This window comes from Talpa europaea (genome assembly GCF_964194135.1).
Source record: "Talpa europaea genome assembly, chromosome: 13".
Lineage (NCBI taxonomy): Eukaryota > Metazoa > Chordata > Mammalia > Eulipotyphla > Talpidae > Talpa > Talpa europaea.
In genome coordinates this window covers 39,935,589-39,962,483 of record NC_140080.1, presented here as the reverse complement: position 1 = coordinate 39,962,483, position 26,895 = coordinate 39,935,589, and the positions used below count along the sequence as shown (strand labels likewise).

General features: G+C 45.5%; 1 protein-coding gene across 2 annotated transcripts in view; it reads left to right on the top strand.

The window, feature by feature from the left end:
- The window catches only part of DPYSL3 (dihydropyrimidinase like 3), a gene marked incomplete at both ends in the record, with an annotated part of 117,560 nt that overhangs the window by 76,955 nt on the left and 13,710 nt on the right, over positions 1 to 26,895 (top strand). For both annotated transcript variants that reach the window (XM_084251749.1, XM_084251750.1), the window contains 6 exons: positions 5,207 to 5,295; positions 9,701 to 9,885; positions 13,154 to 13,318; positions 15,419 to 15,480; positions 16,322 to 16,402; positions 23,293 to 23,361. In XM_084251749.1, coding sequence (XP_084107875.1) covers positions 5,207 to 5,295; positions 9,701 to 9,885; positions 13,154 to 13,318; positions 15,419 to 15,480; positions 16,322 to 16,402; positions 23,293 to 23,361 — 651 coding nt within the window. The remainder of the gene's footprint in view (positions 1 to 5,206; positions 5,296 to 9,700; positions 9,886 to 13,153; positions 13,319 to 15,418; positions 15,481 to 16,321; positions 16,403 to 23,292; positions 23,362 to 26,895) is intronic.

Here is a 26,895-nt window from a genome sequence, read left to right as displayed (position 1 = left end):
AGAAACAATAGGTCCTTTTTGAGATACCTTCCATGGCCTTCCATAGCCTTTAAAAATGAATGAAAGGAACATAGCTAATATCTTGAGGTGTTTACTGAGTGGTAATTATTTTACGTGCGCGCGCGCACGCGCACACACACCCACACACACACCCACACCCCTTCATCTATTCTAGGTGGCCACCCTGTGAAGAGAAGAGGGTGCTATTACCTACTCTGTGCTAAAATAAAAAACAGGTTTGAGAAGCTCCATTTAACTCAAGGCCCCAGTCCTAGTTCAGTGGTCTGTCTGATTCTCCTGGCAACCACACAGTCGAGGAGAACCTAAGCTGAGCAACTGGTGTACCTGGCACCCATGGGCTGTGGATCTTGCCACACTCAGCCCTTGGTGGCTGTGCCGGGACTGAGGTAGCCAGAGTACTCAACTGGTGGCTTCAGGGTCTAGATAGCTCCATTTTGGGTTCCAGATACCTTCCATAGTCCCTGTTGTTCCGGAAATATTATTCTCTCTGTAAGTCATCCCAGGAGAAATATTAGGGCACTCCAAACTACACCATTTTTTTTCTCCTCAGCCTTGACTCATGGAAGCTTCACCCGCCCAGCTGCTAGGAACTGAAAGTAAATTGCCTGCAGGGCTGTTGTCCTCAGGCCTTTTAACCTCAGCAGGATGACCTTTAATTATAGATACCAGATTTGTTCCTCTTGTTGGATTTTACCCTGGCATGTCCTGGGCCATGAATCCATAGACCAGTGCATCTGTGACTCGGGGCTTGGTCCTCATGGCAAGGGGTGGCCAGCAGCTTTGTCATTCTCCAGCACCAAGCCCAGGATTTGCTTTCAGACTTTTCTGTGTCTGATGACAGGGTCCCTGGGCTCCCCTTTATGGACTTCCCTTTATCGTGGCTCCCCCATACATGGAAAGAGTTTATTAATTTTGAATAAAAGTTGGGGGGGGGAGAGCTGAGGACCCCCAGGGGCAGTGTTTGTTTGAAATCTGTCAGTTGAGGTTTTGATATGATACAAACAAATAATAGTGTTCATGGAACAGGGGTCTTGTCACTCAACTCTCTGAAACCCACCCCAGGTCTGTAATTCACCTTTGTGCACTCTCTACTTAAACTCCTGATAACTGAGCCAGAGAAGGCTTATTAGTTATCATTTCAAGAGTCTCCAATGACACATCCCAGTGGTGTTAATTCCACTTGGATCCTGAGGTACACAGGGCCCGAGATAGCTTTTGCCTCTTTGCTGACATTTGACGCTTGTTGAAGGAAGTGATGGTCATGCCAGTGGCTCAGGGCTGATATTCCTAGGCCAAACGTGGTCGAATTTCATAACTGTTCTCAGTTCAGGCAGTAACTGGCCCCTTTCCAAAACCCAGCGAACTTCAGCTCTTTGCTGGAAAGATAAAGAACATCAGAAAAGCCACTGAGCTATGGGAGTGAACTATTAAGTGATCAAGATTATTATTATTATGAAGCTCCAGCTAGACACGCTTCTGTCGCCTTTATAGACCCTCAGCAGCCTGGGATGGTGCGCCTTGGTGCTGTCCTAGATGATGTGCTGAGCTGGCTGATGGTGCAGCAGAGCACATGGGGCTTATAAACTGCAGACCTGGTGCCCCCAGTTGGACCTGGGAATCAGTATTTTCCAATATGCGCCCTAGCTCGGGAAGCCCATTCCTAGGACTGCCTCACATGGATTTGCTGTTATGTTAAAGCAGTAGATTGCAAGTCCTCAGTTACAGTTGTTTCTAAAAAAAATCCAGCTTTCTGGCCACTTCCCATAATTTTTTGATGCAGGTGACCTCTCTATCATACTGATAAAATCCAGTGCCCTGTGTCCCACCCTTTACATATTCGTTGAACCAATATTGGACAGCTGTCTATCATGGGCTACAGCCCAGGCTTTTTAGCTTAGTAAGAAGAGCAAAAGACATTATGACTACAAGACTAAAGGAGTCTGGCCTAGTCATGAGACAATTGAACAATAACCCAGCCATTGTAGAACAATAGAATGGAACTAAATTGCAATAGGAGAGAGAGGAATTTGCTGGAAAACCAGTAACACAGCCTAGGGAAGGTTCCTTAACTGAAGGCTTGATAGGGGAGGGGATGGTTGGGTGTGAGGTGGACATGATGTGGCAGAGAGAAGGTTCTTGCAAAGGTTTGTGGCCAGAGAGCCTGGTGTATGACAGGAACTGCTTGTCTCTTCATTTGTGTCTGTATAAAATCAGAGGCAACACATAATAGACATGAGGGTGCCTGCACTGACGGGGGCCAGGCTCTGAGGGATCGTACATGGTGTGTGGTGGGAGTTTGTATCTGACTTCATTAACTCATCTTCCTTGCCACATATGTAGGTTTTTTAGCCTCATTGATCTGTGTCTTTTTAAAATCCTCTCCCTTGACGATATGGCATGATGAAATTTCTTGTTCTCACGCAATACCTTGGAAGCAGGAGAAACTCAGGACATTTGCTGTATCCCACACAGAACTCTAGCTTTGAATCTCATATAAGTTCACACACTTTTAATTCTTGACTCAGCATCAGCCTGTTTGTCAGATTTCTTCTTTATGAAACCTTTGTCCTCTTTGCAAGCCAGCACCTCAGTCTTCAGCCTCATATCATGCACTTTCCTCCTCAAGCATCCCTAAGGTCCCTTCAGATTTTCAAAGAACCAACATTTATCCTACTTCAATGCTTCTGCACACATGGCCCTCTGCCTCCAGGCCTTCTCCATCCCCACGACTTTAAAGGCCCTTTTTAGCCTCTATTTCAAGAAGTAACACTCCCCTAAATTCTGTGTCATTTAATAAAATTTTACATTGTTTGTTTTGTTAATTATTTCTTTACTGTCAGACTCCCCCTCTAAGTGCCATAAAAACAATGACTTGGTGTGATTCTTCATAATTATACTCTCCATGTACTTAATAATAAATCTTAAATAATTATTTGCCGAGAGCCTCCCTGGTGGCTTAGGGGTTGTCTCAGTGCTATCAATACTATGGCTTGAGTTTGATCCTCAGTCAGGGGGCTAACACCCATATGGCACAGTAGACTTTCTCATGTCTCGACAGCTCTCCTCAGCAGTGCATTTCAGTAGATCCACCTGCTCTGCTCCCCACTCTGTCTCTGGTGAATCCTCTCACACACACACCCCCCCCCACCTCTGGCCTACCTCCCAGTTCTACGTAATAGATAAATAAATCTTTAAAAAAAAATATTTGCTAAGTGAATGAGGATGAATGAAGGATGGATGGACAAATGGTTGAATGGATGGATAGTGAAGTCTGTAAGTTGAATTCTTTTTTTTTTAAAGATTAATTGATTGATTGATTGATTGATTGATTGATTGATTTATACAAGCACTGGGTACAGTCAGAAGTGCGGGAGGGTGAGAGAATTCACCAGAGCCAGAGTGGGGAACAGAACAGGCAGATGGACCGAAGTACACTGCCAAGGGGAACAGCAGCATTAGGAGAGGTCTGCGTGCCATGTGGGACCCTTTCTGGTGGCTGGTGATCGAACCAGCTCTGCAGAGGCTGCAGGCAGCTTCCCAGCCCAGCGCTCAACTGCTACGCCACCAGGGGAGGCCCTGTAAGTTGAATTCTTAACAAAATTCCGCCTACTGTTCCTTATTCATGCTGCAACTCCATTCAACCTGGCTCCTGAGGATTTTCCTCTCCTCTATGAAGCCAGTATGAATGCAGCCTCAGGGCCATTCACTTAATGAAATCTGTGATTGCTGAAGCTGACATTGATTTGTTGCTTTGCTAATTGATATTTAAAATATATATTTATTTTTTAAATAACATTGGAGTGAATGTGTATCATTTCCAGTAGTTTCACTTATTCAAACTTTATCTCAGTTGCAATTTTAAAAAGACTTTTCTCATAAGAGAAGCACTTTTTTTTAGAGGCACTTTTTCAATAAGAAAATCAATAAATACATTTCAGAAGATGTGAGAAATACTGAGTGTAGCAGAGCAAATAGAAATCTTGCATGATTTCTCTACCATGCGCAAAACATACTCTTTTGTCTGTTTTTGTCCATATAGTTGCTTTCTCATACATAACACAATCTTGTGCATTTGTGCACACATGTAGAAAGAGCCTAAATTTATTTATTTTAAAGATTTATTTTAATTTATTTATGCATATAAGAACTGGGGTAGGTCAGAGGTGTGGGGAATGAGAGGATTCCTCAGAGACAAAGTGGGGAGCAGAACAGGAGGATCTACTGAAATACACTGCTGAGGGGAGCAGTGGCGAAACAGGAGAGGTCTGCTGTGCCATGTGGGTCAGTACCCTGGCCGGGGATCGAAATCAGGCCTCAGCTGTCATAGTGTGGTAGGCTAAGACTTAACTTCTACATCACCAAGGAGGTCCCAAGAGCCTAAATTTTAAACATAACATGACCTCATATCACCATAAAGACTCTGAAAGGCATTTTGCATTGTATGCTTGGGGCATTGTATGTCCCAAGGTCATTTTTGAGAGTCACCATTGAATACCAGCTAGGGTGCTGGGCACTGAGGTGTAATTATGTTACCCTGCTTTAAATGTTTAGTACTTACTAAGCCGAAAAGGTAATATACAGAATATATCACTCAAATAACTATGCTCTGAGTGGCTAGATAGGTTGTAGATGCAAGAACTGAAACTCTACCATAATTTGAATTGGGGGCAAACATAAGAACAAGTCTTTTTTTTTTTTTTTTTAAGATTTATTTATTTGTTTATACATGTACTGGGTACAGTCAGAAGCACAGGAGGGTGAGAGAATTCACCAGAGCCAGAGCGGGGAGCAGAGCAGGCAGAAGGACCGAAGTACACTGCTGAGGGGAGCAGCAGGCGGCAGGAGAGGTCTGCGCGCCATGTGGGACCCTCCTCCAGTGGCCGGGGAGCAGCCAGGGATCGAACCGGCGACGCAGAGGCCGCGGGCAGCATCGCAACCCAGCACTCAACCGCTGTGCCACCAGGGGAGGCCCCATAAGAACAAGTCTTTATTTTAGACCTTCAGTCAGGATTGCCAGCAGTTACAGTCAGTTCACATGTTGAGTGCATCAGGCATCAGGGACAGAGATATTTTCAGTAATCTGCTCCCGCGAAACCTCTAGAACACAATGAATTGGGAGGATCTTGGCTGACCCTGCTTTGGTGGAGTCCCTGCTATGAGAGTGACCCATGTTCTTCTCTTCTAGAGTGACCGCCTTCTGATCAAGGGCGGCAGAATCGTCAACGATGACCAGTCCTTTTATGCTGATATTTACATGGAAGATGGCCTGATAAAGTATGTATACAGACCGTTACCTTCTGGTTCTTTCTCTTCATTAGAGGTTCAGAAAGGAGCTTTTACCTTTTGCCGCTAGATGGATGGTTCTATGTTTCATTTCTCCTTCTTCTGAAAAATGAGTCTTTTGTTGTTTTTTTTTTTCCCACCCCCCCCCAGTCTTTGTTTTAGCACCTCAGTCTGGATGCACATAATCCCTCAAAAGTGAGAGCTTGCCTAAGCCCACTGGGATGATAGGAACCAAGTGAAAAATCTGAATTCAATCAGCTGAGATGCAAGGGCCCTTGTGTGTGTCAGCTGCATTGAGGGGCCGTCTCCATGTCTTATGAAGTGGGAGATGTAACTCCTGTCACGAAGGTTTACTGAAAAATGTGCACAAATTATAGCATCCTAAAAATATAAGGTCTTGTGTACTAGATACCAGAGGAGGTCAACTGAGGATAATTTAGAAGAGCAGAAAGGGAGAAGTCCTTTCAGAGGAAGTTATGGGGTGGAGAGGACATTTAAATTGAATGTCCACTTAGGCAGGACTCAGCTAGGCAGAGAAGAGATAGGGCACACATTTCAGGCAAGAATTTCCAGTAGATGCTATAGGGATATGTAATTACTTTATGAAACAGTTCATTATTGGCAGCCTGCAAGCAGTAGCCTGGTAACTTTATGTTCCTATATAATGACCTTTAAAGAGATCAATGTATACACAGCCTTTCATCTTGTAGAGTACAGTAACACCCCACTGATAAGACATTATATAAAACTGATATCCCCAAGCCATCCTCTTTGCCATTCCTTGCCTCTTTCAGACTTATTTTTGTTATTCAGCCTTATTGGCTAGTTTGAGATTCTGGTTATAGGAAACCTCATACTTATCTCTGAAAACTGGGCTTAGTGTAGGTAGACATTCCAAACTCATTCCCAAATCCAGGCTAGTTTCCCCTTCTATGGGGAAAACTATGCTCATAACAGTCAGCAATTCTGATGCTGTCAAGCCGCCTTGGAAGCAAGGAGATATTGCGATCATTTCCATATCCCCTTTACTTAGCAAATAGAGACTTTTATAAGATCTCCCTTTAATGAGTATGAAGTATGTGGTAAGGCACTATGTTAAATGTTTTATATGCCTTATATTATTTGACCTGCCAGCAATCCTATGAAGTAAGTACTATTATTGCTCTCCTTTTAAAGATAAGGGGAACAGAGAGAGTAAATAACTTGATAAGAGCATCATATTAATCAAATACATCCAATGAATATTTGAGTAAATAAATGCACCCATGCAAGAATGAAGATAATCATGTTTCATTATTTAATATATGGTGATTATATATTACAATATATTAATACATATTAATATAATATACATACTATATTATATATAGTATATTAATATAATATATTATTCATTATGCAAATATGATCACTTTACATAAATGCTTTTAATATCAGAAATCGAAGAAGTGGAAATGCTAGCAAGGCCATCAGTATGTTTCCTCAAAGTAAAGCCACAATGGATTTTTCTATAACTAAAAAAGTATTGTATATAATTGGCTCTCTTTGGTGATGGCAAGTTCCCTCGTTTTGACAGATTTAGGATTCCCTCACGTGGACTGATAGAAAAAACTAGGTACATGTTGCTTCTTACTTGTTTCAGAATTGGTGTCCGGCATCGCTAATCAATCACAGAACTTTTTGCAGCTGAGCCTTAACTACAGTCTCAGAATCTGTCTTCACACACTGATTCAGAGCTGAGTATATAAGGCGAATCCTTTTTGCCATTTTTATTAACATAGGGTGGAAGGCCATTTGCCAAAGATGTTAGAGAAGGAATTGACCCATTAGATGTGCTTGTGGTGGAGAGAAGATTGGAGGAACATCCAGAGCTGAAAATTTAGATATCTCCCACAATAGTCTTAACTCACACAGCATAAAAGCAAATTATTTCCTCCAATTGCTGCTTGCCTGGGAATATTTCTGGAGTGCCTGCTATGTACACAGCAGTTGTCTCAGGCACTGGACACAAGATGTAGCTAATGTCACTGGGACCCAGGTCCTCATGTTCTTCCCCCAGGGACCTTTCAGTCTTTTAGGGGAGACTGAGATATCTGCACAAAATGCAAAAGACATACTTTACTATATAATATCACTCTCAAGTGCAAAATTGGTAGAACAGATGAGACTCAGGAAGGAGAGGGCTATATGGGAGTAGGGTGGCTGTTAATTATTAAAACTATTATTTATTAATTCTTATCTGTTTAACAGTGTTCAGTGGGCTTAGTACATAATAATATTAACATTTACCTGTGCAGTAATGTATAGAAGAGGCACTTTCATTATATTACAGATGAAAGAATGGAGATATGGTGAAATGATGTGGCCAAACTTAAAAAGCTGGTAACTGACAGAACCAGAATCCTGTTTGCAAATTTAGGTTGTCTCACCCTGAACAGAGACCCACTCGCAATGACTAGATCTGGCTATCAGTCTTCCAGGAGTAATGTGACCTTGACTGGTTCAAGTGGAGAAAAGGAGGAGGCATGTCTGTGTCAGACTTGGTGTTGTATTAGTTGTCAACATAGGTACACACACACACACACACACACACAGGCCAGGCAATTCATCAAGCCTTTGGTTCTCAGTTTTCCTCAGAGGAAAATCAGTGGGAGAGAAAAATGGGAACATGGCGGACCAGCCTCTGCACTAGCTTGGGCTTACAATCAGAGGATGCATTTGTTTTCCAGGGTGTTTTGAATTGTGGTGGTTCTGGAATGGCCCAGTGGGGATGTGGTTACATCAAACTCTTAGAGATGTCAAGAATACTTTATTTTAGTAGCAGAACTTCAATTTTGGTAGCCAGTGGTAACTCCCTGTTGCCCCAAGAGAGTATCTTTCTTCGCTGGCTGTGAACACATGCCACTGGTGGTGGGGTACATGCATCCCCAAGGGAAGAGCCATAGTGTATAGATTTGTCCTTCTACCTGGAACTTATATTGGACAGGTGTCCTGGTAATTTAAATCAAGGATATGAAATCACATTTTTTAAAAATATTTATTTATTTTTACAAGAACTGGGGTACAGGCCAGAGGTACAGGAGGGTGAAAGGATTCACCAGAGACAGAGTGAGAACAGATCAGGCAGATGGACTGAAAACACTGCTGAGGGGAGCACCTGGCGAGATAGGAGAGGTCTGCCTCGCCACGTGGGACTATCCCTGGCCTGCTGGGATCGAACCCGCACTGCAGAGGCTGTGACAGCTTCACAATGCTGTGCTCAACCTGCTGCGCCACCTGGGAGGCCTAAAATCACATTTAGACCAAGGAATATCGGATGATATATGCTTTGTGCCTTGTGCCATGGGCAGTTTTATTTGTCACTTTCCTTGTGAGGTGTGCCTCTGGTGTACTCGTTGACTGCCCGCCTAGCTGAGTCTCCCCTTCTCTTCCTCCCTGGGATGCTTTGAAGCTTCCTGGGTGAAGCTGTGTTTTGCTTGGCTCAAAGCTCCTGCTGAGAAGTTGACAACACAAAAGCAGCAGGTTCCTGGGGTGCCTGCACCCTTGGCTTCCTTCTGGCAAATCTTCAGCTGTGAGAAGGGTAGAACTGCCAGTGAAGACTGAGGTGCACAATAACTCAGGCCAACCCCTTTGTTAGGGGTACAGATGAATCCATGTAAATGATACAGCAAAGTTTACGGCCTCGTAAGTCATTCGTTACCACCTCCAATCTCCCCTAACAGCTTTCTGTGTTTTACACCCTTTCAATCCTCCTCCAAATGTTGCTCCTCACCTGTAACTTAAATAAGGAATAAAATGAAGGGGATAATAATCTTACTTATTTTTTCAAAACTATTTGTTCCACACCCTTTGTTCTAGACACCGTCAAAACCACTGAGGTTGGGCCTCCCCTGGTGGCGCAGGTGGTTGGGCGCAGCGCTGTGAAGCTGTCCACAGCATCTGCAGTGCCGGTTCGATCCCCGCTGGCCACGGAGATGGCCACATGGCATGCAGACCTCTCCTATCTCGCCCGCTGCTCCCCTCAGCAGTGTATTTCGTCAGTCTGCCTGTTCTGTTCCCCACTCAGTCTCTGGTGAATCCTCTCACTCTCCCACACCTCTGGCCTATACCCCAGTATAAATAAAATAAAAATCCTTTAAAAAAAAAACAAACTACTGAGGTTAAGTATTAAGCCAGGACCCATGGAACTGTCAAATGGCACACCAGATTGTCTTGCATCTATGAAATTATTTTTGTGTATAAATTCATAACCTTTGTTTCTAGATTGTTAAGCTCATGAGTCACTTGCAAAGACGACTTAGATAAATCTGAGTCCCTACGTTTCAAATCTTTCCATTGCCATGTTTATCTTGGAAGTCGCTCTTTTAAATTGCCAGTCATCTCACTGTCTCCCCAGGCAAATTGGAGACAATCTGATTGTCCCAGGAGGAGTGAAGACCATCGAGGCCAATGGGAAGATGGTGATCCCTGGTGGCATTGATGTACACACGCACTTCCAGATGCCGTACAAGGGAATGACCACGGTGGATGACTTCTTCCAGGGGACCAAGGCTGCCCTGGCGGGGGGCACCACCATGATCAGTAAGCCCCCCAAGTCGATACACTCCTGGTCTCAGGAAGCAAGTGTTTTAACGTGTTAGCCACTGCTCTCTGGTGTCACGTGAATTCTTCCTCAGTTCATGGCCTTTCAGCCTGAGGGAACCAGAGAGGTGGCTGCCTTCTCCTGTCTGCCTTCGGGCAGCAGGGCCTCACCCCGCTGTGGCTGGGGAGTCAGAGTTAGCATGCTGGGCCAGTGGCTGGAGCCAGTGCCTGGGGAAAGTGGACTTAAAAAAAGTTTGTGGTTTGTGGGCATAATGTTCTTTCAGAAATTCCCCTTGGGTCTGAGGCAGGAAGGAGCCGAGGGGGCAGGCAGAGCTATGTGGCTGGGGCTGAGGAGCATCCCAAAGAGAATGATCATGGAGTTCTTGGGGAATTAGTGGGCTTCAGAGGCATTTAATATTGGCTGGTCTGTGCTGTTTTTTTGACCAATTCATATCTTTAAGATTAGGTATCCTGTGGGAGTGGTTTTCAAGTTTTTTTTTTTTTTTCCTGGTAACTATTGCAATTCCAAAAACACAACAAAACAAAACAAACAAACAAAAAAAACACCCAGGAAGTGACATGCTCTTGGATTAATGAACAAATGCTATTCCAGAGCTGTCTGTCCTGTCCCGAAGGAATCTGGATGAATTGGGTCCAGTCCAGCCCTGGCCCCAAACTTGGTCAGCAAGAGCAATGTTTATTTCCACCCAAGAACACAGAACAGCCTGAGCCACAGAATTATTCTCTGTCTTGCTTTCTTTTGACAGGAACACTAGCCAGATTCAGCTTTAGCTAGCTGGTTGTAGAAACCCAGGAAAATTGCATCAAGGCGATAAAAAGCACAATTCAGGGAGACCAAAGCCTTTCTCCAGCCAAGGGGTAGAAGCCAGTTCATGTTTCACAGCTGCCTGTTCACGGGCCCTGGTGTGGCCCAGACACAGGTCAGGTAGCTCCGGAGTTTGCCTTCCGATGAGAGCGCTTGGGCTGCCTGGATGGGAGCTGAGGGCACGTGTGGCCTGGTGTGGCTTTCTGTGGTCGGGGTGAGGAACTGGAGATGTTCAGCCTCCTGGAGCGTTGTATTGTGCTTGGTATCTGCATTAGGGAGCAACAGGAGGTAAGCCAGAATTTAAGGTGACAAGAGAGAAAGGGCATGTACTTTGTGAATAATTTTGAACACCCATTGTAAGTCCCACATCACTTACCATGAGGTTGAATTTTTTTCCTACTTAGCAAAAGTAGGATTAGATTAGATATACTGTGTTTTAGCCCATGTCTTCCCTAAATAATGTCATGAAGGTCTCCATTCATTGAGTTTTATTCCAATAGAACATCTAAAATGGAGGTAAGAATCATGAAAAGTATCATGATTTATCTGTTTAACCAAATTTCCTTATTGCTCAAGATTTGAGTCATTTCCATTTTTCATGTATATCACTGTAGAAATATACAGAAGCCAAGTTTCTGCACAAAGCCATGTTTATTTATTTAGGAATAATTGTTAAGCTCAGGGAAAACTGTTAAGTTATGGGAAGTGTCATTTTTTTTAAAAAAAAATTTTTTTATGAAAATTACCCTTTATTTTTTAAAAAGATTTATTTATTTATATAAGAACTGAGGTACAGGCCAGAAGCACGGGAGGGTGAGAGGATTCACCAGAGACAGAGCAGGGAACAGAAGAGGCAGATGGACCGAAGTGGGCGAGACAGGAGAGGTCTGCTGCGCCATGTGGGTCTTGGGCCGGCTGGGAATCAAACCAGCGTGCAGAGGCTGCAGACAGCTTCACAGCTCTGTATTCAACCCGCTGTGCCCAACCCGCTGCGCCACTGGGGAGGTCCCTAAAAATTTTTTTTTTAAAGATTTATTTATTTATACAAGAACCAGGGTACAGGCCAGATGGGCGGGAGGGTGAGAGGATTCACCAGAGACAGAGTGGGGAACAGAACAGGCAGACTGACGAAATACACTACTGAGGGGAGCAGCGGGCGAGACAGGAGAGAGGACCTCCCGGGAGATGAGTTTTCCTTCCCCTCCCTCCCCCTGCCCCATCCCTAGCTCTGCTCAGTTCCTCCTGATACAAGAATTGAGATTGACCCCCTCTTTCACACCGGGCATTGCAACTGGGGAGCCAGTTGAACGACTTGAGGAGAGGTCTGCTACGCCATGTGGGATTCTCCCCGGCCATCCGGGAATTGAACCAGTGCTGCAGAGCCTGCAGACGGCTTCATAGCGCTGTGCTCAACCACCTGCGCCATCAGGGAGGGCCCTAAAACTTTTTTTTTAAGTAACTTTGGTATATAATATTAGATAGGTTTCAGATGTAAAACATTATAAATCAACATCTGTATATATGACATTATGTTCATTAAAAGTCTACTTCCATCCTTTACTGTTTACTAAAATTAACCCCTTTTGCACAATTTACCTATCTCCCCTCCCCCTTCCCTCCTGGGAAGCACTAATTTGTTCTGATCATCCAAAGGCTAATTTTTGCTTTATTTACTTTATTTATTTTGGTTTATGAAAAAGTCATGGTTTTTAATACCGATTTCAAAACTATTCTTAGGAAAGTTGTTTCAATTCACACTTCTTTAGCTGCCCACGAGATTTGTATGTTTTTTTTTTGCCTTGCTGTCACCAATTACAAATGCTATTTTGAAAAATACTATCCACAATAGCAGTTACTGCAAGAGCAGTTTCGGGCCTCAAAGAATCCAGATTCTTGACAAACAGTTTATCTGGAAATAAGCTCTGTATGCCTCACGTCATTTTCACTTACCTGACACCAACTCCTTCAGGGGCACTAGTGCAAGGACATCACTTGAGCTCTGGCTTTGAAGTGTCTCCTCCCGCCCTTAGAAGAGAGTCTGGCTTTTATCATGGTGCTGACTCCCCACAGTTCTGGGCCTATGGCATGTAGTAGGCACTCCTTGAAGCTAACATGAATTGAGCACTCACTATGTTCCAGGCTCATGCAGCATGTTATACACATTTCCTCTTTAATCTTACAACAAACCCGACACCCCACTCCACTTGGCACCCATTTTGGGGTTGAGAAAACTGAGGTTTAAAGAAGTGAGTAATCGACCCCAAATCACATAGCTAGGTGACAATTTAGTCATTAGCAACCGTGAAACTACCAGGGAACACCCTCTAAGGTTATTTCCATGCCCAGGAAACAGACCTTGTGATCACAGCTAAGTCAGCGGGAGCGGCCTGTGCTGAGGGGACCAGACTGCTCAGGGGGTCACCGTCTGGGACTGTCTTTCAGTTGACCACGTGGTGCCCGAGCCTGAGTCAAGCCTGACGGAGGCCTTTGAGAAGTGGCGGGAGTGGGCGGACGGGAAGAGCTGCTGCGACTACACCCTGCATGTGGACATCACCCACTGGAACGACAGCGTCAAGCAGGAAGTGCAGAGCCTCATCAAGGACAAAGGTGGGCCTGTCCTGTCCTCCCCCCCCCCCCCCCCCCGTGTCCTTCTCACGCCGTCCTTGCTGGGAGCTGGGAACAAGAGCCTGGGTACTGGGCAGAGGGTACCTCCGAGTTCGGGCGCTGCCGACTCCTGACAGGATACCGTGGGATAGGGAGTGTCACCCTCACTCTGCCGATGGGGACTAGGAATCAGTAGCCTCAGACCCCAGAGCCAGGAGGTAGTGACGCTGTCCAAGTAGCAACTACCCATTTCACGGAGGAAGAAAGTAAGGTTCGAAGACCTGAACATCTCATCTAAGGTCACACGGTTTTCTGACATTAGAGGCATTGTGACCAATGTGAGGTCAGGCATTTTTGCTGTTGTTGTTTTTAAAGATTTTTTTATTTATTTATGCATATAAGTACTGGGGTGTGGACCACAGTGCGGGGGGTGGTGAGAGGATTCACCAGAGACAAAGCGGGGAAGCCAAATAGGCAGACAGACCGAAGTACTCTGCTGAGGGGAGCAGCGGGCAAGACAGGAGAGGTCTACTGTGCCATGTGGGTAGCTCCCTGGCCAGGGATGGAACTCGTGTTGCAGTGGCTGCCAATAGCATGATAGCCCTAAGACTTAACCCCTGCGCCACCAAGGAGGCCCAAGTTAGGCATTTTTATACTTTATCATTTTTACTCCAAAAATCAAACCATCACTAGACTATAATAATGTCATCCACAGAAAGTCTAGACATTTCCAGGAGCAACGATTTGTTCATGCTCTTTCTTTGATTTGATGCGCAGATATTTCACACACATGCGCCACCCGGGGTGTGCACACAGACTTGCACTCTGTCCACCAGAACTCAGGGACTATCAGGAGTGGCCCATGCCCAGTATTTCAGGGTAAAGATGAAAGGTCAGCCCGGGGAGTGGCAGCAAGAGAGATGCCATGGGAAGCTGAGCCTTTGTCAGGAGAGTAATCTAGAAGAAAAGGCCCAGAGTTCCATGGAAACAATGGGTGTCCTTGGGTGAAGGAGAGAGGACCTCCCGGGAGATGAGTTTTCCTTCCCCTCCCTCCCCCTGCCCCATCCCTAGCTCTGCTCAGTTCCTCCTGATACAAGAATTGAGATTGACCCCCTCTTTCACACCGGGCATTGCAACTGGGGAGCCAGTTGAACGACTTGAACACCCATTTCCCTTCCAAAGGGCCCCGGTTGATCCACAAGGACACAGTGGCTTGTGGGTAGGGTTGGGTTGGGGCAACAGCCCAGAGTCCAATACTGTGGGTCAGGGAGCTCTCAGGTTACCACTGTCCTTTGGCCCAGACAGTGCGGGGCTGAGATATGCTAATGATTAGAGGCCAAATGATCCTTTCTGCAAAAAGACTCTGTTTCCCGCCATTTCTGATCCCCCGCCATTTCTGTAAATTACCAATGGTTTATTTGGAGTGAGAAATTAAATGTCACTTTCCTTTGAACATTTATGATTTGATATTTAAGTGCAAGGTGAAGCTTCGCTTCTGTCCCCTAGCCCTGCTACTCTCCCAAGACGAAGTCTACAGCTCGGTTCTCCCAAATCTACCCCCTGCACAGGCCAGTGTGGAGCAGGAGATCATTCAGTAGTGACATCACTGATCCCAGCAGATCCACCGCAGGGACCAGCTGTATGCCAGGCCTGGTGCTAAGAGCTCTGTAGGTGTAACCACACTACCTAGCCTGGAGGGAGTTTTTATTTTCCCATTTTGCAGACGAGGAGATGAAGGCTCAAGAGGTTAGGTGTTGCAGGTTCTCTGAACTAGCCACACAGCAGTCCCCAGTGTAACAGTGATTCCGATGATATGATGATATATATGCATTGTCTTGAGCTATCCTGATCCAGGCGCTGAAGTACGGGTGGGGCAGAGGCAAGAAAAAAGCCCAGAGGAGGCTCTTGCATCACTTAGGAAGTGTTGATTTTATCAGGTACAGGAGGAAATAGAAAAATGCTTTTAGAGAGTGGAAAGCAGCCCTTTGTGTTGGTGGGGACACTGTAATGCACTTGGGCCCCGTGGTGATGGAAGTGGGCACAGAGGGTGGGTGTGCCTGTAGTAATGTCTTTTCTGCTATTTCCCCCTTCCCTCTCTTGCAGGGGTTAACTCCTTCATGGTTTACATGGCCTATAAGGATTTGTATCAAGTGTCCAACACAGAGGTAATACCCCATTGCTGTGTGGTTTGGAGGATCTGGACGGGGTTCCTATGGTTGCTGATGACCTTGGCTCTTTCGGTGTGAGTCACTGTGGTTGATGTGGGAGACCGCTGGGCCAGAATGTTTCTTGAAGCCTTCCAGTCCACACTGCATTTTAAATAAGGTTACAGGCAGGGAGCCCATGGCCAGGCAGACAGAATTTCCTCTGACAGAAGCTCTCTCAAAGGACAAGGTCAAGAAGAAGGGCTTGCCTAAATCTATCTACCAAACTCCACACCCGCCACGAACTCAGTGAAAGTGTAAGATGGTGAGCCTTGAAGGATTAAGGGGGACCCTCTGCTATTGGGGGTAATCATTGTGGCTTGCCTCTGTCCTCTCCCTAAGAAATCTGTGGAATGTGATTCTTTTAGAAAAATCTTAAGTCTCAGAGGAAATACAGTGATTCTCATCCTTCCTGGTTAGGAGGTGTGGGGAGGCCTACCTTCAGGAGTGAAGATATAGGAGTTTGAGCTCTTGCATGAGCGTCTGGCCAGGCTGTCCTGGCTACCAGGAGCACGTGTTGAGAAGGATTCTGAAGCTTCATCTCAGGCCAGTAGGAAAAAATTCATATGAAGTGTGGGCTGGAGGCAGAGAAGAGGTCAGAGACACAAAGTTTCTTTACCTAGTTTCCTAGGGTTCCTTTTCACTAGCACACCCCTGAGGTACTGTGAATTTCAGTTTCTGTCACCTCCGTCCTCTGGTTCATCCCATTCATTTTAACTCTGATCTAGTAATGGGCCCTTGTTTAGGGTTGCCAAAGGCCGCAGTGGCTGATGAAGGTGACAAAGACTCGTTTCTTTTCCAGCTCTATGAGATCTTCACTTGTTTGGGGGAACTGGGAGCCATCGCCCAAGTTCACGCTGAGAACGGGGATATCATTGCCCAGGTAAGACCCGGAAGATCCCTGGAGTGTGCCTTCTGCTGGGCGTGGTCTGCATCCTGTCTGTGTCCTTGCTTCTTCTGTGGTGCTGGAGCTCAGTACATACATGGCATCATCACAAGTACTCTGCTAACCCCAGAGCCTGCCCCAAGAACCTCACATTCTAGAACGAGGGAAAAGGGGAATTTAGCAGGCAAGGAGGCATGTGGAATGTGCTGGGGAAGAGGCCAGAAATCTCTGGCCATACTAGAAAAGGCGTCCTGGAAGAGGAAGCTTCAAATTGGGCCGTTTAGTAGGAGAGCTTTGCTGATTTGGAAATGAATTCAAGGTGGCATTTCTCAGAAGCCAGATGCCCTAGCTAGGACTATGGAATGCACGGCCTTCGATGATCAAGGAATTGGGTCTTGTGTGGATAAGACTCTCCCCCACCCACCCCCCGGCTTCCTAGAAATCATATTGAGAAATCTGAGGAAAGAGTGATGAAAGTGAGGCCCCAAGGCCCAAAAGGATCATTTGTAAGGAAGCAGAAAGCACTTTTCTCCATCTCCAGGGCTGCTTAATGGACGCGATGTGCAGATGTGTCTAACCAGGGTTTTGTTTATCTCAGAAACATTCAGGATCGGCCTTCGCTAGGAGGAGGCAGCCAGAGAAAGGGTGTGAGCTCTCTTAGTGCACTCGATAACATTAATGGCAAGAAACCATTATTCATTCTTTCCAAGAGCGTTTCTCGAACATTTTGCACCAAGCGCTAAGCTATTAGGCGAGCCAAAGCAGACACATTCTATAGCTCACAAGCACTTGGTGGTGTCTTCATTTTAGAAGTTGTCCAGGACTTGGTGAACGTGGTCAGCAGGGGTGGGGAGACGCTGTTTAGGTGACCCTCATCTCCTTTTCGGACAAGTCTTATTTGGTGTAAGCCTGCCCCTGTGTGCCAGGCACTGGTAAGTGTTCTCGCATATTCTCACCCTTCAACAAACCCTTTAAAGATGGCACCACCACCCCCTCTTTTAGAGATGAGAATATTGAGGCTCAGAGGGATGTGGTCATCAACCCAAGGATCAGGGTATAATTGAGAGAACTGAGTCTTTGCCCCAAAGGTCATGTGCTTGATGGGTGTCTTTGCTCAGAGATGGTGCATCCAGGGGGTCCCTGGCTCCTCCAGTCCAGCTTCAGGGTGCCTTCAGGCCAACACCCCAGCAGTGCAGGGCTTCAGGATTGGGATTTCACACCCAATATTGTCTCACTGGTGGAGGTTTATGAGCCACATGTGGGCTGTCATCCTCCCCTTTCTCCAGGTTTTTCATGCAGCTCTAGAGGCCCCAGCCCTCCCTCCAGATCCCCTTGGAACTCAACCCACTGCATATTCCTTTTAGGTCCTGTGGGGGCAAATGGGCTCCAATGCAAAGCCCCCCCTCCTTTTTTGGTCTCTGTTTTGTAATCAGTATATTGCAGACACAGTTATACATTTCAAGAGTTACTTAAATTCTCATGTCCAGATTTAAACTTGTGAAGTGACTTCTAGATGTTCACTTAAAGCTATACATCATAATTTTTTTAAAGATTTATTTATTATGCATACAAGATCTGGAGCATAGGCCAAAGGTACGGGGGGTGAGAGGATTCACCATCTCTGGGGAACAGAACAGGCAGACTGACCGAAATACACTGCTGAGGGGAGCAAGCAGGCGAGTCAGGTGAGGTCTGCTGCACCATGTGGGCTTCTCCCTGGCCAGGGATTGAACCCATGCTGCAGTGGCTGCGGGTAGCCTCATAGGTTTCGTCTCAACCCCTTGTGCCACCAGGGAGGCTCTATACAGCATAATTTGCTCTACTACCAACATTAAATTACCAGTTATTCTGGAGCATAAGTTAAATGATTTAAGGTAAACCTGTAACATCCCTAAAAAAAAAAAAAAAACAAAAACACCCACCTATCTCATACATGCAAATTACTTCTCCATGTAAAGGTCTTGACATCTAGCTTCTAAATTACCCTGTTCCAGAAGTTACTAATCAGGGTCCACGGAGAAGGAGAAACAAAAATGTAACCAGGGCTAATAGTCATATGTGTGAAAAGGGACAGAGATGAAATGGCGCAGTAGAAGGGAATGCAGTCCTACCTGTGTAAACCATCTTGATAAACCCCTTCTTTACAAAGGTATCTTTTCTTTCACTGATACCATGGGCTTAATTATATTTCTTGCCATCACATAACAGCTGCAACAGTATAAATGCAGAGGGATTACAGTGAATGCCACTTACTACAACCAACACTTGTTTACAAATTAAATTCTTTGTCTTTCTTGACTGCCAGTTAAATAGAGTTTTTGCTTTCACGCATATACAAATAGCTTTTCAGCCTAAGCTATTCTTCTAGCTGAAATCAGTTACAGGTGTGGTCTAACAGATGTTAGGACAATTCTTTAAGTAGTTGTTATAAGTATTAAACTTTTCTTGAACACCAAATTCATCATATGTACAGGGCAAAGTCAGAGTTTGTATATTTGAGTTTATTCTTCATTTAATTTGAAAATACTACTGTAGTTGGATATTGACACAAAACCATCCTAAAGAGCGAGCGTATTGATTGTAGTCCTTTACTCATTCACTACTGCATAGAAAGTGCTAGCAAGGAGTATGATTCACTGGTCCCATTAAGAAGACTGACACGAGATCCCCTCCCCCCCCAGAATGATGATCAATGATGGTCATCATCCCCCTAAGCTTCTCTATTGTAATATTGTCATCTTTCCTGATTTGGATCAAAGTCCCCCAGTTCTACCTGGTCCGTTTCATATCAGTCTCTATTACTTCTACTGCCTACTCTCAAGGAAGAAGTTTTTCCAGCAAGGAGAGTTTATCAGGAGAGAGAAAGTCATTCTTAGGACAGTTCACCTTGAATGCAGTAATTAGGCTACCCTACCAGTTTCATATGGTCTATGATCAATTGTCATGCCAACATGATGACCAGACTGACGTGGATGCAAGGTGATCAAGAGTAATACTGGCTTTCAAAAGACAACACTGTTTCAATCAATTCTATGTCCATACACATGAAAAGGTCTTCTTGCCTGCTAAAAACAGCATGGGCTTTTGCTCTAACACAGAGATAACATCTCCTGGCTCCAGCCCTGATTCCTGGTCTCCTTCACCATGGAATGTTACCTTCTGGCCATCTTTCATGCCTTTGACAATATGAACTTCTAGAATCTTCTTCTCTTGAACTCTCTTCCTTCCATTGCAGCTTTTATATCAATCTCTAGGACGTCCCCCCCACCTCCCGCCCCTGCCCCCATGGCACTGGCATTGTATGCGCACGTGCTGGGCCTTCCAGGTCCCATCGGGTAGGATGAATTCTTATCCATGTTCCAGCACCACTGCAGCTCCTTTCACCCCACCTCAGCTTTCACATTGCTGACAAATCACATTCTTTTGCAGAATAGCTGTCTTGTCACACCTTTCTATAAATCTTCTAAGGTTCCTGAGAATTATTGCACAGCATTTTTACCTCTCCTTTCTCTCTGCATCCTTTTCCCTTCTCCAAAAAACATATCAAAGATGTCCACAGGGGATCTGGATTTTTCATCTGCTCCCTTTCTTTAATGGCCTGTTCACCTTCTCTGTCATATACGCTGCTTCTTTTCTTTCTTTTTTAAGATTTATTTTATTTCTGCATACAAGAGCTGGGGTGCAGGCCAGAGAGGCGGGGGGTGATGGTGAGATGATTCATTAGAGTGGGGAGCAGAACAGGCAGATCTACTTTAATACACTGCTGAAGGGAACAGTGTGTGAAACAGGAGAGGTCTGCTGTGCCATGTGGGTAGCTCCCTGGCAGGGACTCGAATTCATGCTGTAGTGGCTGCAGAGAGCTTCATAGTGCTGTGTCTTAACCCCTTAAGCCACCAAGGAGGCCGCTCCCCCCTTTTTTTTGCTGCAGAGACCTCTTCATAAGGTTGAGAAATCTGTTTAAACGTCTCTCCTTCCTTTCGGATTCTTATCAGGGTGCTGCTTCCAGGCCAGCTTCCTGTAAGCCTTTTGCAGTTCTTCCTGGGTAGTATTGGGTTTGACCCCCAAGGCATCATATTAGGTGGTTTCTTTGACCATTTTCTACAGCTGGTGAGCAGGAAGGAGCCCCAATCAAGGCAGCACTACTCTTTTACCTCCCACCAAGCATTCTGGGGCTTCTTTAAAGCTCCTTGGGCCAACTTCCTCTTCCTCTTTGTAGCTCCTTCAAATGGAAGTTTCTCTGGGTCTTCTCCCCATTTTCCCTCCCCCCATCCCGCCTTGCTTTCCTTACCTTAGGAAGGTCTGTTCTCAGTCAAGAAAAGGATAGGGGCATTTTCTGTTTGGATGAATTTCTCGTGTGTGCTTATTAAAGACACCTTGAGCGGAAAGATTTTATCATGTTGTCTAAATGGAAGCAACTGCTGTGCTCTGAGGTTCTTGCTGCACTTTATGCAGAAGGGAATGGAGAACAAGAAGACCTCTTTTCCTATGGGGAATTTTCAAAATTTTCAAGCTGGCAGGACATGAAAATCAGAGTTTAGACTCTGTAGCCATTCGCCTAAGAAATATTCATTGAGTGCCTGCTGTGTGCCATAGAGGGAGGATGAAAAAGACGGGGACCCTCTCGTCATGAAGCAAACGGAAATTGTACTGTGCCAAAATGCCAGGGGTGACCGTGCCTCAAGGCACCCACTGCTCCCCATGCAAGAGGGCTTCGATGGGTCTTTAAACCTATTCCCAGCCTTCCAGCAGTCGGAACACCACAGCTGTTAGAACAGGATTCCCGGATGTGAGCAGTGCCTGAGAAATTCCCGCAGAGCTTAAAGAACAGTCCCTGGAGTCCTCCTACTTCCGGAGATTCTGATTCAGGTCAGAAGTAGAGTTCAGACAAATAGATTTTGGAAAAGTCCCCCTGAAAGCTTGGAAACCCCCCACTGGAGCGAGTTTCATCCTGTGCACTTGAACAAGCCCGAAATGAGAGAAGCATGTAAGACAGAAAAGGCTTTCTTGGTGATTATGACCTTTTTGTGACTTCAAGAGACAATTTGGAGTGGAAACCCATCAGTTCTGCAAAAATTTTATTGAGTTGTTTTAATAAATGAAACAGTAAGAATGAAAATGGAGGTGATTTTTTTTGGGAATATCAACCTTTTTTTCCATCCTATAGAGCTGGAGATTGTGACCATTTCACTTCTTTTTTAAAATAAGGATTTATTTATTTATTTATGCATACAAGAACTGAGGTACAGGCCAGAGGTGTGGGGGGTGAGAGGATTCACCAGAGACAGAGTGGGGAGCAGAACAGGCAGACTGACTGAAATATGCTGCTGTGGGTGCAGCGGGTGAGACAGGAGAGGTCTGCTGTGCCATGTGGGTAGCTTGAGTATCGAACTTATGCTGCAGTGGCTGCGAATAGCTTCACAGTGCTGTGCTTAACCCCTTGCGCCACTAGGGAGATCCCCCATTTCACTTCTTGTGGCTGCTGATAATGTATGATATCTTCCTTCCTGCTTTCTTTTAAAGAGTAATAGCATCAAAAACAACAAAAAATAGTTCTTTCCTAGATAGAAGGAACTCCTTTCTTCCTAAATAGTTCAGAGTTCCAAGTAAGGCAAGACTTTGTTCAATTTGCTCTCTCGTCTTCAGCTACCCCAACACTGTTTTATTTATCTCCATCTTATTTAACTTCTTTGTCTCCAGTACCAGTGCAGAAGGTCATCGCCACAGACTTAGTGATTTGAGAGTGCATGCCCTCCATGCTGCAAATATGGTGGTTTAGGATGTGCCAGTTCCACTTAGCCCATGTACGTTCACTGCCCAGCCCTCTGCTTTTTCCAGAAAGCTGACCAGAACTCTGTGGAATATAGCAGTCAGCTGCCACAAGGGTAGGCAGTTCTTCGAGACCTAATTAAATCAAATTTGACCAAAAAGAAGGGCTCAGGTAACGCTGTTTAGAGGCATTATTTTGCCTGGCTTAATTGAAGCCATAAAATTTAAAGCATAAGAAAGTCAGGGAAGGGCCTCCTGGTAGCGAAAGGGGTTAAGCACCACACTGTGAAGCAATACGCAGCCACTGCAGCATGAGTTCGATCCCTGGCCGGCCAGAGAGAAACCCACATGGCGCAGCAGACCTCTCCTGTTTCGCCCACTGCTCCCCTCAGCAGTGTATTTCATCAGTCTGCCTGTTCTGTTCCCCGCTCTGTCTCTGGTGAATCCTCTCAGACACCCCCCCCACCTCTGGCCTATACCCCAGCTCTCTTGTATGCATAAATAAATAAATCTTTTTAAAAAATAAAAAGAAAGTCAGGGAAGCCTATTAAGATGCAGATTCCTAGATTTCAACCTCACCTATTCTGACTTGGTGAACTTGGTTGCTACAAAAGCAGCCCAGATGATTTTGATGGGTGGGTGGAGTAGATTTTGGGAAGCAGCACTATATTTTCTGCGATCAGACCCTGGCCTTAATTCAAGGACTTGACCAAAAGCCTTGCGTAAAGCAAAAACACAGTACTTTTTTTTCCTTTGAATGAATGGGTTTTCTACTTCTTGAACGAATATACAAACAAGTTAAGCAAGCATTTTCTGAAATACCTGCATGTGAAAGAAATGAAGAATTAAATGAGCTGGTGTGAATTTTGATGTCTAATTTTGGGGGGGTGGGAATAGGATACCCTAACAGAGATTGTCACCCTTCTAATAAAAAGAGCCACTGTTAGGTGTTCTTTTTCCCTCTTTTGCATTTCCAAGTACAGAATTAACAGATTTATTTCAACATACACATTTTATTCCTTTTTTTCTTGAACACATCTGTAGGTCAGAACCTACCAGCATAATTTTCCCAAACCTCCCTTGAGCTCATCTAAAAACTATATATTTTTTTCTCATTCCAGGAGCAAAACCGGATGTTGGAAATGGGAATAACTGGTCCAGAAGGCCATGTGCTGAGCAGACCAGAGGAGGTAAATTACAGGGGAGTGGCAACCAGTTATGCTGGGGCAGGGAAGGAGGGTGAAGGGTAGCAGGGGTGATGAAGTGAGTAGATATGGAGTGGAGGATGGGGGCATGGAGATTTGGAGGTAAGTATCTAAATCCTTTCCTTCTTTTTAAGATTTTTATTTAATTTTGCATAGAAGAACTGGGGTGTAGGCCAGAGGTGCGGGAGAGGGGGCATGAGAGGATTCGCCAGAGACAGAGTGGGGAGCAGAACAGGTGAATCAACTGAAATACACTGCTGAGGGGAGCAGCGGGTGAGACAGGAGAGGTCTGCTGCACCATACGTGTGTCAGCTCCCTGGCTGGGGATCAAAATCAGGCTGCTTTGCCACTGGAGGGCTGTCGCAGAGATAGCACTGAGACTTAATTAACCCTAAGCCACCAGGGAGGCCCTCTAAATCCTTTCTGAATTACTGTGCATCCCAGAGGCATTTCTTCTTAGTCCCTTATTGCATATTGTATTTTGAGTCCTGTAGAATATTGCCTATATGGACGGAAGGTTAAAGGGTTTATCATAGGCATTATGTCTACTAATTCATATGAGAAGATGCTTATGTCCATGGAAGTATGGAATTTTCCCACCTGCAAAATGAGTGATGATTAGTGTGTGTGCTTCACAGTGAGAGAGCTCAAGGTGACTATCGCTAATTCCATGTTTCTGGGATGCCTGCCACCTTACCTGCTGGCACGGAGAACAGAGCTGGGAATTGGCCGCCCACATGACTGAAAGCCTGTTGGCTTTGGGAAACCAGTATAGGTCTGGCATCGGGAGCAAATTCATGGTCCTCCATGTTAGTGAAGCAAGTCCTCTTCCTATCCTGTCCTCTAAGACCCAAACTCAACAACGGGTAGAAAGAGAAATCAGAACCAGAGATGATTATATTCCCATTGTCCATCTCTTTTAGAGCCTTTTTCAAAATTGAGATGGAACGCACTTGGAGCAAAGTGTTCCTGTCAATGAATTTTCCCTAATGAATGAATATGCTGGTGTAAGTAGCACCCTGCTGGAGAAACAGAACATCAATAGCACCCCAGTAACTCCTTGTATCTAATGATAATTTTGTTATCAGCTGTAGCATGTCACGTTTTTGGTGATCTATCCGGGTCAAGACAGAAATTCTGTCTCCTTGATCAGAGCAGCTCCCTTCTCTGGGGTGCCTGCTGTCCCCAGTACGTGGTGCTAATTGAGTTCTCAGTTCCCCCTGCTGCTGCTCCAGTGTTATTGTTCCATAAAGACCCTGAAGCTCAGAGCATTGAAGCCATAGGATTTGAAGGATCGGGAAATTTTTTGCACAGGGTTCGGAAGCCAGCGTGATCAGCGCTATTTGTGAAACTTTTCTTAAATCCCTGCCTTGGTGGAGACATGCTGGCAGTAGCGCCTAAGCCTCAGCCAGGGGATTTCTGAGCAAAGTCTATTTTTGTTCCTTGGTTTGTTTCTTCAACCCTCCCCACCACCCCTCCTTGCTCCTGTGTCCTTTTTAGTAAAAAGCCTCTCAGCTGCAGGTCTCTGTACCCCTGGAAGCCCTTTCGGGTGAAGTTGGGAGCTGATGTCACCTTCTAAACATAGTCCTGTTGTCAGGGTGCTGGGAGGTAATGAGATCCCAGGGCCGTGATGAGGGGGAGGGAGTGGGGTGGTGATGGTGGTGACAGGGAGCGGAGGACAGGAGGAGGCAGCCCCTCTTCACCTCAAAGCATACTCAGATGCTGTCTTGAGGGATTCTGGGGCTGAGCCAGCACCGGAGACCACTGCTCACGAGTCTGGGCATGTCAGGACGATGGCCCCACTCACCCCCAGTCTGTGGTCTCCAGGGTCTTGTTCACCAGAAACCATGTGCAGTTTGGGGGAGGCCAGCCCTGCAGCCGGGCTCTTAGTCTCAGTCTTGCTCTGGCTATGCAAGCCCCACCCACTGCGTCAGGGACTCCTTTGCATTATAGACACGTTAGGCAGCTGCAAGCTCTCTTTGGTATTTTTTTAAAAGATTTATTTATTTATGCATACAAGAACTGGGGTACAGGCCAGAGGTGCAGGGGCGGGGAGTGGTGAGAGGATTCATCAGAAACAGAATGGGGACCAGAACAGGCAGACTGAAATACACTGCTGAGGGGAGCAGCGGGCGAGACAGGAGAGGTCTGCTGTGCCATGTGGGTAGCTCCCTGGCCAGCCAGGGATCAAACTCATGCTGCAGAGGCTGAAGACAGCTTCACAGTGCCATGCTTAACCCCCTGCGCCACCAGGGAGGCCCTGTCTTTGGTATTTTTAAATGTGTAGGGCTGCATAGGCTAACCAGAATGGCATCCATCCAAAAAGGAACTGTAGCAGGTTACATGGGAAAATGCTGAGGTCTCGGCTTTGGGCTGAGTTGCATAGGTCGGCTTTGGGTAGTAACACAGGTACTCTCTCACACTGGCCAGAAACTGTGATCAGCAATGCAGCCACAAGCCAGCCTCCAAGAAACACTTGCCCCAGGAGTGGGCTCATTATAAGGATGAACTCTTTTAATCCCCCCCCCCCAGTATCCCTAGGTGTCGGGTCCCATTCTTATCCCCACTTTACAGACCAGGAGACTGAGGCTTTGGAGCTTGTGCAGTGTGGCTGAGGTTGCCCAGCTTCTATGTGGCAGAACTGGAACTGAGACTTGAGCTCTCATCTCAGACCCTGCTTTGCTGATGATCTCAGGGAAACACGTTATTTCCTACTGAATAAATGCAACTTGGCTAGCATATTTGAAAATGCAAATCTGTGTTAGAGTGGAATGGAGGAGATCGTTAATAAGAAAAGTCTTACGCTGAGCTAGCTAGGAATTATAATAAGAAATTAATTGGTGCAGCATTAGTTACAGTAGCTAGGACATGGGAACAAGCTAAGTGTCTGCTGATAGAAGACTGGATCAAGACAATGCGGCTTTTCCGCCTGATGGAATTTTATTAAACCATAAAGAAAGATTAAATGTTGCCATTTATAGCAAAATGGAGGGAGTTCTAGGGAATTATGTGTCATGAAGCAAGTCAGAATGACTTGCCAGAAAGACATTGGGCATTTACCTAGCAGATGATTTGACAAAGCAAAATATTTATGAAAATTACCAGACACTAATGAAAGAAGCAAAGCTTCTGCAGTTAAGGAGGAAAGAGAAGGGGGCAAAAGGGTAGAAGGGATGGTGGTGGGGAAAAAAAATGTGGTTTACACAGTTTGTCTGTCTCCTATTGATAGAACGTGTTATTTCCACTTTATGCAATGCTATTGGGGAAGATTTCTTTGAGTTGAATTAAAGAAAAAAAAAGGAGTGCTCTGTGATCTCAACTTTTGCCACAAATATTTGCTAATTCCTTGGGCTGGAAATAGTGACAAGTTTTGCAGTTAGCCAGACTGATCACACTGAGCCAGCCTAAGGGACAGGTTACCCGCTTGATTTGCATTTGGAGAAACTGAGGCTTATGGAGATGAAGATGTGTTCAGGTAAACTGTCCAGGAGGTGACAGGCACCAGCGCTCCCCTTCCTC